Here is a 16,392-nt window from a genome sequence, read left to right as displayed (position 1 = left end):
GGGAGAAGGCAAGGGGCAGTGTCCTGACCGCTGTAAAGGAATAGTCTCAAGTCGCCGCGGTCAGTGGAGGTCGTGGACCTGTCACAGCAGGATGGGAAACAGCGGGGACCGCTGTATGTGACCGTATGAGGGGAGCGGCCGCCGGTGCAAGGCTCTCACGTGTCACTAGTCGGTAAGTCTATAGCTTTCCTTTCACAGGGCCCTGTCGGTCTCTCCACAACACACCGTCCGCTCCCTCGGTCCTCTCTGTCTCACACGGCTTCCTGTCTGTTGTCCTGCTCTCTGTCAACTGCCACTTCAGCGCGCCCCCTGCTCCTTTTACCCTTGCCCCGCCCTCTGTTTCCCTGACAACTTCAGTCAAGTCTCTCCCTTTACTGTTCTCCCAGTATCTTTCCCTCAGGAACCCTGATGGCGGTCCTCTGGGTACCTGCCCGGTCACTTCATGGGAGTCCTCCTCCCCACACTTGCAATGGGGTATATACTGCACTATGGATCATTCTACCATTAGCTTTGAAATAGAACACATCTCTGTGTTTGAAACGTGTAGCTTTTACATCATCATAGATTTCTTGCAATTATGTTTTAACATTTTTGGAAATAAACTACATATTTTTTTCAACTAAGAAGCTGATATTCTCCCTTTTTTATTTTGAGTCTTGCCTTCCCATGGACTGTTCCACATCATGCCACTATTTTGAGCTGTTTAGTACATATCTTAAATGGACAGTGCGTTATAAAACTGGTTCCAGATTTGCTACTGTACAATTTCCCTTTTGTTGGTCCTAGCTTATTGCGTTAATGCCAGCATTCATTAGATACTTTTCAGTCCCTCATAAAAAAATTTGCAGCACCACTTGCTCAAAAGAAGATAGAGGACTCAACTTTTGTTATAACTTGTTTAGGGGCAGTACCCCGAAACACAGTGTCTGCAAATTGAGATTCTGGTTTGTCTTTTATCCTAAGTCATGTGACAAGGGTCGACATTGACTTTTAGGATTGCTACTTCCAATAGGTGGCACTAGAGTTCTAGTCCTCTTCCTCTCTGAAGAGACAATTTGCAACTTGTTTAGGCATACAGATCAATACCATATCAATGGAATATACAGTAGGCTTCTCTATGATATTAAAAAACTTTAAAACCTCATTGATGGAATTTTTTTCAGTTTATAAGGTCTCGCTTTGTCAAATGCAGTCACTTTTGGGTTGTTTGATTTTTGCTTGCAGAGTCATTCCTATGGGCAAAGTATTTTCTAGGCACCTGTCCCTATCCATGAAGGGAGCAAAGTGCCCTGAACATAGGGTCCGCATCACTTGCTTCATACGAGCGGACATACTAATATGGAAACAATTTATTTCCTCATTCAATGGTTGATCTTAAGTATGTAGTCATGAGATCTTGCTATTCTTGAATTCCTCCAGGTCTATTGGACTTGGTGCAATCTTTAGTGTCATGATCCATTTTATTTATTTTACTCACTTATATGGCGCCATTAATTCCACAGCGCTTTAAAGACATTATCGGCACTTTCCCCATTGCGGCTCATAGTCTAATTTCTCTATCAGTATGTTTTTGGAGTATGAGCGGAAACCCACACAAACATGGGGTGAAAATGGAATTTGACCCAAGGACCCCAGCACTGCAAGGCTCAGGGCTAACCACTGAATCACATGGCAGCCCTCTTGAAAAAGGTCTGGCATTTGTAAAACCTTAACATTGTTGGAATTATGTCCTATAGAAGTAGCTTTTCTAAAAGGAATTCACCAAACAAAAGATTTGCTTTTGGACTTAGCTGTGGTACTTTGCATCAACCACTTGACATCTTCTTCCTTACCGGTCGAGGATCTGTTGTGGCACTTGGTTCTACACTGCCTTTAACATAACATTTGGTTTAGAGCTCGTCATGTTCCCAGTTAGAACAATGCTATGGCTGATGCCTTGTCCCATTCACTTTGGCAGGATTTCTGGAAGCTGCTGTCGAATGCCAACCCAGAAGGTATTCCATTCCGTTAATTATGTGGGACCTAATGAAGACAGGCTAATGGATTTGATCGGGACATCTGTTTTTCCTTCCACATGACAGCTATATGGTAAGGATTGGCAGAAAGGGAAAGATTTTGTAGGAAGCAGTAATGTGCATGGTGATGAGTTATCACATTTGGAAGGCATCCTTGAATACATACTTCATCTCCATAATATTGACTTTTCCATCTCTGTAGCCAAAGGCGTTTGGTGGGAATTTAATTTCAATTGCTAGAATGGGCAAATGTTACAAAATTTTTCATAACTTGCAAAGCCCTTAAGAGTTGGCTCAGGGGGACGATTTCCATTGCTAGCAGGCAGCCCATATCGTGTGCATTATTATTACAATTAATTGAGGCTTGTTATGTTCTTTGTTCATCCTCATGGGAGTCATCCTCATTGTCTATTCTTGTTAGTCTTTAATAAAGATTGATAGTTTAACCCCTCTGTCCTAATTTTGCAACTGAAGAAAAATACAGAAACCAAAGCTTGTCAGAGAAAGTGTGCTTCGAGTTTTGCGAGACAAACAAGCCATAAGGTATATTTTCTTTGCAGCTAAAAAAAAATATACTCCAAAAAATACTGAAAAAATGCTAAGGTCAATTCACAAAGGGTAAAATAGTTGCAACTTAGCAAAAATTATTGGCTTTCCATTAATGTAATTTTCTATATCAAAATTCTTAATATTTGACAATTTTTTTTAGGAGTTCGGTCCAATATACGATGGGAGACCATATGAAGTGTGGATATGGTTTTTATTTATCAATTTATATTATTAAACAAAAGGAGAAAAACAAATTTTTAACCATTATGAGGCCGTGGGAATGCATTGCAATGACTGCAATGCAAAAATAAGAGTAAGTGTTGGTCTTGGCTGTTTGTACAATGCATTTTTAGGAAAACCTGCCATGGGCTTTTATTTTTTAACCCCTTTCTGCCAGCAGACGTACTATCCCGTCCATGTGCCCTGGGACTTAATTCCCAGGGATGGGATAGTACGTCATAGTGATCAGATGCGCCCACGTGGTGAGCGCCGCTGATCGCGGCCGGGTGTCAGCTGATTATCACAGCTGACACCCAGCACAATGTGTCAGGGACGGTCATGGACCGCCCCCGACATGATAACCCCTTGTACACCGCGATCAAACACGATCGCGGTGTACCGGGGGTTAAAGGGAAGCATCGGCAGGGAGGGGGCTCCCTCCGTGCTTCCCTGAGCCCCCCACGGCAGCGCAATGTGCAGCGCTGCTGCAGGGGGCTCTTTCCCTACAGGCACCCGGATCCAAGATGGCGACGGGGACCTTCGGGGGCCTGTAGGGAGCTGACTTCCTCACTGCCTGCAAAGCGCAGGCAAGAGGAAGTCATCTTCAATGCCTGTGACAGATCACTGATCTGTCACAGCGATCTGTGATGTGACAGATCAGCGATCTGTCACAGGACAGTTATGTCCCACCTGGTACAATGTAATAAAGTTAAAAAAAAAAAAGTGTGAAAATAATTTAAAAAAAATCGCTAAATAAATTAGTAAAAAAAAAAAATATTCCCCAATAAATTCTTTTTTTGAAAATAATAAAAAATAATAAAAAAAAACAATAAAAGTACACATATTTGGTATCACCGCGTCCGTAACGACCCGCCCTATAAAACTGTCCCATTAGTTAACCCCTTTAACGAACCCCTTAAAAAATAAAAATAAAAAACGAAGCAACTTTTGGGGTCCAATTTCTCCTGTTACCCTTAGGAAAATAAAAAGTTGGGGGCAAAAATATCATTTTTGTGGAAAAAAATGATTTTTTTATTTTCACGCCCAGGCGTTATAAACTTCTGTGAAGCACTTGGGGGTTCAAAGTGCTCACCACACATCTAGATAAGTTTTGTGGGGGGTCTAGTTTCCAAAATGGGGTCACTTGTGGGGAGTTTCAATAGTTTAGGTACATCAGGGGCTCTCCAAACGCACATGACACCCGCAGACCAATCCATCAAAGTTTGCATTCCAAAACGTCACTACTTCCCTTCCGAGCCCTGACGTGTGCCCATACAGTAGTTTTCTCCCACATATGAGGTATCAGCGTACTCAGGACAAATTAGACAACAACTGTTGCAGTCAAATTTCCCCTGTTACCCTTGGGAAAATAAAAAAATTGGAGACTAATTGATCATGTTTGTGGAAAAAAATACGATTTTTTTATTTTCATGCCTGGGAATTATAAACTTCTGTGAAGCCCTTGGGGGTTCAAAGTGCTCACCACACATCTAAATAAGTTCTTTAGGGGGTCTAGTTTCCAAAATGGGGTTACTTGTGGAGGGTTTCCACTGTTTAGGTACATCAGGGGCTCTCCAAAAGCAACATGACACCCGCAGACCATTTCATCAAAGTCTGCATTCCAAAACGTCACTACTTCCCTTCCGAGCCCCGACATGTGCCCATACACACCATATCACCAGAGAACTCTTTAGTGCATTACTGGTCCCCGAACCTAGGATCTCTACCTTGTACCTCCTTCCAAAAATTCATAAGGATTCCTCTGTGCCACCTGGGAGACCAATTGTCTCAGGACGGGGGAATTTTCTTGAAAATGTTAACAGATGGATTGATTTCCATCTGCAACATCTAGTAACAAATCTTCCTTTGTTCCTCCGGGATACTGGTGATCTACTGCGCAGGGTCGATGGGCTTTGCCTTGAGGGTGAATCTCTTTTAGTTTCAGCAGATGTAGAGTCCCTCTACACTAATATCAAACATACAGATGGCCTTAGGGCTGTCAAATTTTTTCTAAGTACATCTAACCTCACATTGGGGTTGAGGGACCTCCTGCTGGAACAGTTAGAGTTCGCCCTCACACACAACTTCTTTGTGTTTAAGGGGTCCTTCTACCTGCAGCTCCAGGGGACCGCAATGGGAGCAGCCTATGCGCCCTCTTACGCTGTCCTTTTCCTGGGGCTGTGGGAGAGGGACCTCTTTATGTCAGATGAGTGTGTGTCAATGTGCCGTGTCCCCTTTTGGACGCGGTACATTGATGACATTTTCTTCGTCTGGCAGGTCACGCCCGTCGACCTTGATCAGTTAATGGTTTTCCTGAACAGCAATGACCGCAATATTCATCTCACTTTTACACATAGTGTTGAATCTTTGGATTTCCTTGATGTTACTATTAGGAGGGACCATGCTGGGGTCTTGCAGACTGACATCTACAGGAAGACAACCGCCACTAATTTATTATTACATGCAACTTCTAGCCACCCTAAGCATATCATTCGAGCTGTCCCAGTGGATCAATTTTTAAGGCTCCGTAGGATCTGTTCAACAGATAATGATTTTCTTCGGCAGGCCGAAATTCAACGCTTTCTAGCACGGGGCTATAGTTGTAGGTCTATTAAGAGGGCCTTTAATAGGGCGAAATATACTTCCCGTCAGGACCTATTGTATCGCTCTCAATTAACTAGACCTACGAACACAAACCAAATTGTTAGGTTTGCTACAACATTTAGCTCCAGGTCAAATTCGGTACGTCTGGCATTAAAGAAAGCGTGGCCTATTTTACAGATAGATCCGATTATGAGTAGCTTCCTAACAGATAAACCATCTATGTCTTTTTGGCGTGCTAAAAATCTTAGAGACCATTTGGTCAATAGCCATTATTCTGCAGTTAAACCATCTACATTTTTGAATGTTCTCACTCCCAGGGTGGGTTGTGTCCCATGTGGCGGCTGCGTGGCATGCCCCAACATAGTGCGTAGTAACTCCTTTTGTGACTCTAGTGGCACTAAAACCTATGCCATCCGTCAACGTATCACTTGCACCACAAGATACATCATCTATTATGCTACTTGCCCTTGTGGTTTGATCTACGCTGGCCTCACTACACATCAGTTTAAAGTGAGGGTAAGGGAGCATGTGTTGGAGATCCAGGCGGCACGCACACATGAGGATTCTACCACCCTGAGGACCATTCCACGCCACTTCAAGGATCATCATGCATGTGATGCTTCCCAGTTTAAAGTTAGGGGCATTGATGCCTTGAGAATTGACATCAGGGGTGGTGGTCTGTCCAAGCGACTTGGTCAGCTTGAATCAAAATGGATATGGCAGCTTAAGACAGTCCATCCTCATGGTCTTAACGAATGCCTCTCTTTTGCTCCTTTCCTATAGGCCTATATTTTGCTATGTGACGCTCTTTTAGTGTGTGTTTTAACTTTTGTTTTTATTTTTAGTGACCTTGTGTTTTCCACTTGTCTGGCCAGTGTGTCTGTTCTATTTCGGGGTGGATTTGGTACTTACCAGTTTATGGACTTTCTTTATTCCATATTTGACGCCTATCAACATCTTGAAGCTCTGGCCCATGATTCTTCGTTTATCATATAGACAATGTTTTATGGATGATTGTTTTGTCCTTTTGCAATGTGCAATTTATAAAAATATAAATGGGTAACAATTATATATGCTCTGTGATTTCATGCTGTACCGTTTCTTTCCTCTCATAAACCTATTGTGCATGTTTAATATTATCTAATTGTCCTATGTAATTGTATTTTTAGCATGTGCCTTCATGGCAATGGGTGTCCCCATATGATTGTTCTGTTCTTCAGGGGTTACTATGATTACATAAATGTGCTTACACTTATGTTACAACTATGGTGTTGTGTGATTTCATATAGTATATTGTTATCTATTTTTGGGCGATTTGTATAGTCCTATTCATACTTATGTCCTTATACTCCCTTTTGTCATTATATCGCACAATTTGGCGCGGCTATATATGTTTATTTTGTTTTATTTTGTCTATTTTTGGTTTGCCCCCTTCCAAGATGGCTGCCGCTTTAGTAGTGCGATTTGCGCATGCGTCGGATGACGCGCTGGATCATGTCACCTCTATCCTCCTCCCTTCCACCCACCGTCTGGCGTCTGACATCACGGGGCCCCGTTGTGTGTCAGCGCCAGTGGCGGTTGCCATGTCGGGATGGGGGGGAGGGTTTACATGCACCTGGCACAATCAGGGATTTCTCCCCGTGATTTCTTATAAATTGCTCAGACACCCGCACTAACACACGCCCCCTGAGGAAGGAACTTCTCCGAAACGCGCGTTGGGGTTCGGCTGTGTACACTGAGCTGCACCCTCCTCTTGGTATGTGGTTTTACATATTTAACGTCTTGGCAGTATATCATCTTTTTATGGTCCAGCCAGGGATTGTTCCCTTTATTCTTATGGCATTTCCATTCTATTTCTCTGCCTATGGAGTATATGTCTCACATTGCCAATAGGGTATGATACTTATATCATTCATTATGCTTTTGTGTGTGGCTCACTATACACTGCCCATTTTTTGTAGTGCCACTTTTTAGCTTATATTTTGCTTCATCTGTCATTTAATAAAGATTTGTATTTTATCCTTTGAATTCGACTTGTTACACTGTTTTTTCTATGGTGTTTGAATTATATATATAAATACAGTGTGTCCTACACTGTCCGACGATGTGCTGGAATCTTGATTGTGGTCACCAGTACATTTAGTTTTGAATATGTGGTTGACTAAGTATTCCAGCTCATTCTGCTACCATTTGTTCTTAGTGTGCCCATACAGTAGTTTTCTTCCACATATGGGGTATCAGCATACTCAGGACAAATTGGACAACAACTTTTGGGGTCCAATTTCTCCTTGTACCCTTGGGAAAATAAAAAAAATTGGTGACTAAAAGATCATGTTTGTGGAAAAAATACGATTTTTTTATTTTCACGCCCGGGCGTTATAAACTTCTGTGAAGCACTGGGGGGTGCAAAGTGCTCACCACACATCTAGATAAGTTCCTTGGGGGTCTAGTTTCCAAAATGGTGTCATTTATGGGGGGTTTCTACTGTTTTGGTACATCAGGGGCTTTCCAAACGCGACATGGTGTCCGATCTCCATTCCAGCCGAAAACGTCAAATGGTGCTGCTTCCCTTCCGAGCTCTGCCATGCACCCAAATAGTCATTTACACACACATATGGGGTATCATCGTACTCAGGACAAACTGCACAATAACTTTTAGGGTCCTGTTACCCTTGGAAAAATAAAAGTTCGGGTGAAAAGATCATTTTTGTGGAAAAAATATGATTTTTTAATTGTACCGCTGTACGTTATAAACTTCTGTGAAGCCCTTGTGGGTTCAAAGTTCTCACCACATATCTAGATAAGTTCCTTGGGGGGTCTAGTTTCCAAAATGGGGTCACTTGTGTGGGGTTTCCACTGTTTAGGTACATCAGGGGCTCTCCAAACGCGACATGGCTTCCGATCTGAATTCCAGCCTATTTTGCATTGAAAAAGTCAAACGGCACTCCTTTCCTTCTGAGGTCTGCCATGCGCCGAAACAGTGGTTCCCCCCACATATCAGGTATCAGCGTACTCAGGACAAATTGCACAATAACTTTTGCAGTCCAATTTCTCCTGTTACCCTTGGTAAAATAAAAAAAATTGAACCTGAATTATTTTTTTTGTGAAAAAAAGTTAAATGTTCTTTTTTTTTAAAATATTCAAAAAATTCCTGTGATGCACCTAAAGGGTAAATAAACTTCTTGAATGTGGTTTTGAGCACCTTAAGGGGTGCAGTTTTTAGAATGGGGTCACTTTTGGGTATTTTCTATCATATAGACCCCTCAAAGTGGCTTCAAATGTGATGTGGTCCATAAAAATAAAATGGTGTTGCAAAAATGAGAAATCGCTGGTCAATTTTTAACCCTTATAACTTCCTAACAAAAAAAAATTTTTGGTTCCAAAATTGTGCTGATGTAAAGGGACAGTGGTCAGAATTGTAAAAATTGGCCCGGTCATGAACGTGCAAACCACCCTTGGGGCTTAAGGGGTTAAAAAGACCACATGATGATAGTGGGGCAGCCGTTTCCTCCCCAGCCGGGTCTTCCTTGTGGCCTAGGGCCACAGGTTCCTTGTAAAATTTCTGCAGCAGAGGGTTGGGAGTGTCAGTTTTGGTTTTGCAAGCATGCCAAGCAGGAGGTTCTGCTTAGCTCTACCTGTGTGAAGCAGCACAGAACCAAAAGACCTGGCACCCCTCAGCGTACATGGTGGTGAAGTGGCCCACGGCAACTGGTCCCAGTTACTGTTACTGTTCGAAAAATCATGTGATGCTTCTCTAATTTGTGTAATTAACAGCACCTGTAACTTACCTGTGGCACCTAACAGGTGTTGGCAATAACTAAATCACACTTGCAGCCAGTTGACATGGATTAAAGTTGACTCAACCTCTGTCCTGTGTCCTTGTGTGTACCACATTGAGCATGGAGAAAAGAAAGAAGACCAAAGAACTGTCTGAGGACTTGAGAAACCAAATTGTGAGGAAGCATGAGCAATCTCAAGGCTACAAGTCCATCTCCAAAGACCTGAATGTTCCTGTGTCTACTGTGCGCAGTGTCATCAAGAAGTTTAAAGCCCATGGCACTGTGGCTAACCTCCCTAGAAGTGGACGGAAAAGAAAAATTGACAAGAGATTTCAACGCAAGATTGTGCGGATGTTGGATAAAGAACCTCGACTAACATCCAAACAAGTTCAAGCTTCTCTGCAGTCCAAGGGTACAACAGTGTCAACCCTTACTATCCGTCAGCATCTGAATGAAAAGGGACTGTATGGTAGGAGATCCAGGAAGACCCCACTTCTTACCTCGAGACATAAAAAAGCCAGGCTGGAGTTTGCCAAAACTTACCTGAAAAAGCCTAAAACGTTTTGGAAGAATGTTCTCTGGTCAGATGAGACAAAAGTAGAGCTTTTTGGGCAAAGGCATCAACATAGAGTTTACAGGAGAAAAAAGAGGCATTCAAAGAAAAGAACACGGTCCCTACAAACAAACATGGCGGAGGCTCCCTGGTGTTTTGGGGTTGCTTTGCTGCCTCTGGCACTGGACTGCTTGACAGTGTGCATGGCATTATGAAGACTGAAGACTACCAACAAATTTTGCAGCATAATGTAGGGCCCAGTGTGAGAAAGTTGGGTCTCCCTCAGAGGTCATGGGTCTTCCAGCAGGACAATGACCCAAAACACACTTCAAAAAGCACTAGAAAATGGTTTGAGAGAAAGCACTGGAGACTTCTAAGGTGGACAGCAATGAGTCCAGACCTGAATCCCATAGAACACCTGTGGAGAGATCTAAAAATGGCAGTTTGGAGAAGGCACCCTTCAAATATCAGGGACCTGGAGCAGATTGCCAAAGAAGAATGGTCTAAAATTCCAGCAGAGCATTGTAAGAAACTCATTGATGGTTACCGGAAGCGGTTGGTCACAGTTATTTTGGCTAAAGGTTGTGCAACCAAGTATTAGGTTGAGGGTGCCAATACTTTTATCTGGCCCATTTTTGGAGTTTTGTGTGAAATGATCAATGTTTTGCTTTCTGCTTCATTCTCCTTTGTGTTTTTTCATTTAAGACAAATTAAATGAAGATAATACCAAAGAATTTGTGTTTGCAATCATTTTCAGGAAGAAACTGAGTATTATCTGACAGAATTGCAGGGGTGTCAATACTTTTCCACAACTGTACATGCATATGTACATTTTTAGATAACAAAAAGAATATATCATGCGTATCAAATGTATCAAATAGCAATATATAATCACATCTGTAAGATCTGTTTCACATTTCAGTTTTTTTACGTCAGTCACAATCCGGCATCGAGGCGGATTGACGGATCCGTCAAAAATGTGAAAAAGCGGATGAAACGAATCCGTTTTTTGACGGATCCGCTATACGGATCGCTATGCATCAAAAAACGGATCCGTGGCATCCATTAGATCCATTTTTTCCATCCGTTTGATCCGTTTTTTGACGAATCCGTTTTTTCAATACCTCCCAAAAGGGATGCTCCCAAACATGATTTGCTACTGGAAAATGATCCCAAACGTGATTGGATAATGGAAACTGCTGGAAAACTACATATAGCGTTTTTTAATACCACATCTTTGAAAGGTTGTAGAGCTAGTGGCAGGGATGGAAGTAGTTATAGCGAACATTGCTAGCATATGTGTGGACTTTGATTTTGAGTGCAATCATTTTGCAATGATTGCTCGGCACAAAGAGGATGCAAGACAGCGCATCCTGCATCGGGCGAAGGAAGAGATGTCAATGGATTCATCCTATCAATGCACAGTGGTTGACCCTTGGTGTGTTTTCTACGCTTTATCTTGAATTGAGGGATAACCCGGATAAGTTGTTTAATTATGTGCGGATGACACCGGGCCTCTTTGAGATTTTGGTGGAGCGTGTTGGAGCTCAAATCCAGAAAATGGACACCTACTTGCTCTTTTCAATATCTCCGGCAGAGCGTCTGATGGTGACCCTTCGGTAAGTTTTCTGATTCTGCAGACTTCTAGTGTCATGTTGTTGCTGGTAGTTTGTATTTATTTTCTTATTTTCCCTTTTTTTAACAGATTCCTGGCAACTGGAGAATCCTTTTCTTCCCTCCATTACCAAGTTCCGGCTGGGGATATCTACAATATCTGGAATAGTCCAACAGACCTGCCGGGCATTGTGGGATTGTCTACACGAGGAGTACATCCCACATCCAACACAGGAAAGGTGGCTGGAGATTGCTGACAACTTTCAAGAAATATGTCAGTTTCCTAATTGCGATGGTGCAGTGGATGGGAAGCACATAAGGATTGTGAAACCCGTTGGATCCGGATCAGAATATTTCAGTTATAAGAAATTCATTTCAATTGTACTGATGGCAATTGCTGACTCAAAATGCAAATTCATTGCAGTCGATATTGGTGCGTATGGTCGATCAAATAATTCACAGGTTTTCAAGATGTCTGCAATGGGGCGTCGTTTATATGGAGAAATTTTTCAATTCCCATCTCCAAGACCACTCTCTGGAACCACAGGCCCACCAATGGCATTTGTGTGTATTGGTGATGAAGCATTTCAACTGTCTAAACATCTTCTCAAGCCATATGCAAGTCATGGATTGACCCACAGGAAAAAAATCTTCAACTATCGCTTAACAAGAGAGCGAAGAGTGATGGAGTGCGCTTTTGGATTTTAACTGCAAAATGACGAGTCCTGTTAACTGCTATGAAATTGAAAACTGAGACTGTGGATGAGGTGGTGGAGGCGTGTGTGACCCTGCACTAGTTCCTTTGTCATTTCAAAGGAACCAGTTTCCATTGAGGAAAATCTGTGTGAAACAACCTTGTGGGAATATCAACAGACAAGTGTTCGGAGTACTCTGTCAGTTTCAAAAATGAGGGACACATTTGCTGACTACTTTCTCTCACCAAAAGGAAGACTTGACTGGCAAGATGACATGGTTTAATTTTTTTTTTTTTTTTAAATTATACCAAGGTTCCATTTTTTGATAACAAAAACTTTGGAATTTTACCCTTTTTGTTTCTTATTTTTGGTACCTTTACACCAATTTTGTTTCCCAGAAAGTTGTGTATGTGACCTGTACACCTCCTGTGTACTTTGACTCTTTTTGTACCTTTACCACAAAGTTGTGTATGTGACCTGTACACCTCCTGTGTACTTTAACCCTTTTTGTACCTTTACCATAAAAAGTTGTGTAAGTTTTTAAATTTTAAAAGTATTTGATCTTAACAATACAAAAAAGGAAAGACAATAAAATTCTTTTGAACAAAAAAATTTTTATTAACAATTTTTTGCAAAATGTTACAATTGACGGTACTGTGGGGTGGAGATAGTATTGGAGGGGTTAACAGGGTTGACCACGTCGAGGGGGGGTGGACTGGGAACGAGGTTGTTGAGGATCAGAAGTGGAAGGGGGGTGGAAAACATGAGGTTGGGACGGGAGTTGATGGACAGAGGTTTGTGGGAACATTGAAGGTGGGGGTGGGGGTGGGTACAGTGAGGTCATTGGGGTAAAATGCAATGAGGAAGGAAGCTACTGGGAAGAATGGAATGGGGAAACCTGTAAGGGAGAAGGAGTAGTAGGAGGATGGACGGTAGGATGATGGACGGTAGGAGGATGGACGCTAGGAGGATGGACAATGGAATGAGAAGGTGATGGAATAGGTAGATGAGTAGTTTGGGAGGCCGGGGATATTGCAGCCACTAGCCTTCCATCACATGCATTTGCAGGTGTGGATTTAGATTTTCCTTGTGCCGTACCTCTGATTGGAAAAAAATATGTCTCGGTGTCTGGTTTGCCTCTGAATGCATCCTCTCCATATAACTTCTGAGTTCCATGATATTTTGATTTATCATGTTCAACCCAGAAGTTATTTGTTGCCCTAAAAGTCTGAAGGCATTCTGGAAGGATGAATTCAGATTCAAACACTCAGACAATAACAGCCTTTCCTGACCTCTCAGACGCTGCCGTCCAGAACCAAAAGTTGGTAGAGATGTTACGGCTGTGTCAGAGGGGTGGGGTAAAGTGTAATCTAAATCGTCAGCTGCAGCTTCATGTGATGAAGACTGCCCTGCTGCTCCAGTGCTGGTGGATGGGACAGAGGGACGAGACAAGAGGGAAGGTGCAGAGCGGTCGGGTACCTCGACGTGGTGCCCAGTGGCGGTCACCGAAAGGGATCCCTCCAGAGGGAGCCAACTCAGAAGCAGGCTCCTGAGTGCTGCAGATGGTGCTGTAAAAGAGGAAAAAAATATATATTAATATATTGATAGAAAACTGCACTTACTGAAAGAAAAAAAAAAAGGTTAAACATGTAAACATTTTTACTTCAGAAATGGTGTGTGGAATATTTACCTTCTGATCACCATCATCGACTGGAGGGCTCTGTAGTACTTATATCGGCTGCTCCAGCATCCTCCCGATCCACTCGGGGCCTGCATTTCTTTGTTGAACTCCCTCTTGAAGCGATCCCTGAGTGACCGCCACCACGTGTCAACCCTGTCACCTGTAAAGTGTAAACACAAAATGGTTAGTATTCAACACTTTACATGGTGTAACATAACTTACTGAAATCTGAATACTTACACTCTTTATCCTGGTACCTCTCATCGAGATCCTCCCAGTTCTCAAGAACGATGAAGCAAACTTCATCCCAATGCCGTTGGGTGGTTGGTTGGACAGCATGGCGGCGGTCCGCCATGTTCCACAGCGGCTCCGTCTCTCTCACCGCATTGATGAGGGTGTCAACATCAATTTATCCCTCTTCGTAGTCTGTGTCAGGAGCACGCTGTGAAACCTGTGTAAAATAAAAAAATAATAAATCCATGCACATGCAGTTCATTAATCAAACACCCAAATAAATTTTTGCTCACTCTTCGCTGACTGCCGCGAGCGTCACCTTGACGACTCTGGGATGTCCTCGGAGTTGCTCTACTGCAGGCACCGGATTGTGAAAACTATAAAAAATAAAAACATGATTATGTGCTTGGATGGAGGATTAGGTATTGCGTGTGCTGTGATGAATGTTTGTGTTGGTTGTAGTGTTATGTATGCGAGTATCTGTATCTGCAAAACTTACACTCTGCACACCCTCTCCTAGCATTTCTCCACCCTGCATGTCTCCTTCTGGAAGCTCCTCTGATGCAGCTTCCTGTGAAAACAGAATACATGCATATAGGGTTAAAAAAACTGTTACAAATCAGAGAAAAAAGAAAAAACATTTTATTACCTCAGTTCGCTGACGCTGTGAGGGGGGGCTCCCAGAAGAAGACATTTGAACCAAACTGTGGCGGGGTTCCTCAAAGGATCTGCAAGTATAAAGACACTTGTAAGCTATTATACAAAGGATCATAAAAAGCTTTCAGGCCTTTATACTTACAGGGAAACTAGAACTGGTAGCCTGTCGGTCTCTGCTGTGGCCTGGCTGGGTAGCCTGTCGGTCTCTACTGAGTCCTGGCGGTGCTTCCTCAAAGGATCTGCAAGTATAAAGACACTTGTAAGCTACTATACAAAGGATCATAAAAAGCTTTCAGGCCTTTATACTTATAGGGAAACTAGAACTGGTAGCCTGTCGGTCTCTGCTGCGGCCTGGCGGTGCTTCCTCAAAGGATCTGCAAGTATAAAGACACTTGTAAGCTACTATTCAAAGGATCATAAAAAGCTTTCAGGCCTTTATACTTACAGGGAAACTAGAACTGGTACCCTGGTGGTGTATGCTGCGGCCTGGCAGTGTCGGCTGTGGCCTGGCGGTGTTGCCTGCGACCTGGCGTTGTTTGCTGCAGCCTGTGTGGTCACTGTAAGGATATGAAAGTATAAATACACTTGTATGATTATGTGTTATCCGCTGTTAGGAAAAGCAAAGAGGTATGTTCAGATATATTTGGTTTTCAAAACCACCCCAAAAAAATTTAAACCTAACACCACAAAAATTCTAACTACTTCACTGGTTGCCCCTCTCTTTAATGGTTAATATCGTTGAATGTTGATATACGCAATGCGCAACCTTGCCAACCCTACACCTCCTGTTCCCCTCAAAAAAAAAAAAAAAGAAAAAACATCCCACACTCCTTCCAACTTGATGTGATATGAGTTATGCCCAACTTTGCAAACCCTCAAAACCCCCTATATTAAACCCCCAAATAAAAAAAAATATATATATATATATACACACCTTAAAAAAACCCCACCCTTCTCCCAATTTTAAATACCTAAACCCCCACTCAGAAGTTCATTTACACTATAATTTATTTTTAAAATACCAAGATAAAATACCAAAGTTCAGCTTTCCCTATTTTTATATTTAAAAAAAACCAAAACCTTGGTATTGCATGTATACCCACACTTTAAAAGTGACCTTATTTTTGTATTGCATGTATACCCACACTTTGAAAGTGACCTTATTTTTGTATTGCATGTATACCCACACTTTAAAAGTGACCTTATTTTTAAATGATATTACGAACAGTTTTTGGAGACAGTATTTCTCTTTTTTTTCTTTTTGGTTTTAAATTTTTTTAACAAGTAGGAGCTACTCTGCTCTTTATTTTAAATTCTACTACAGTAAATGAAAAACAAAAAAAACATGGCTGGACACATGCTACACAGTCACACACGCCACATACAATACACACATACAATCACACACACAACACACAATCACAGCACAGTTGGAAATATTGAAATACAAGTACACACACATGCAATTAACACTGGCAGGCCACACACACATGCAGGCCACACACACACACACACAGGCAGGCAGGCCACACATACACACAGGCAGGCCACACACAAGCAGGCCATACACACACAGGCAAGCAGGCTGGCCACACACACACATGCAGGCAGGCCACACATACACACTGGCAGCCCACACACACAGGCAGGCCACACACACACACAAGCTGGCACACACACACAGACAGGCCACACACACACACAAGCTGGCACACACACACTGGCAGACCACACACACACACAGGCAGGCAGGCCACACACACACACAAGCTGGCACACACACAAACAGGCA

At 42.5% G+C, this 16,392-nt stretch overlaps 1 protein-coding gene across 1 annotated transcript in view; it reads right to left on the bottom strand.

The window, feature by feature from the left end:
- Positions 1-14,064, bottom strand: part of LOC141091378 (uncharacterized) — a 154,136-nt gene extending 140,072 nt beyond the window's left edge. Inside the window, 1 exon segment of the mRNA XM_073576934.1 lies at positions 13,932-14,064. Coding sequence (XP_073433035.1) covers positions 13,932-14,064 — 133 coding nt within the window.
- Positions 14,065-16,392: the final 2,328 nt, after the last annotated feature.

This window comes from Dendrobates tinctorius, unplaced genomic scaffold (genome assembly GCF_039654945.1).
Source record: "Dendrobates tinctorius isolate UK_male_01 unplaced genomic scaffold, ASM3965494v1 ptg000051l, whole genome shotgun sequence".
NCBI lineage: Eukaryota > Metazoa > Chordata > Amphibia > Anura > Dendrobatidae > Dendrobates > Dendrobates tinctorius.
This window is presented reverse-complemented; position numbering and strand designations above follow the sequence as displayed.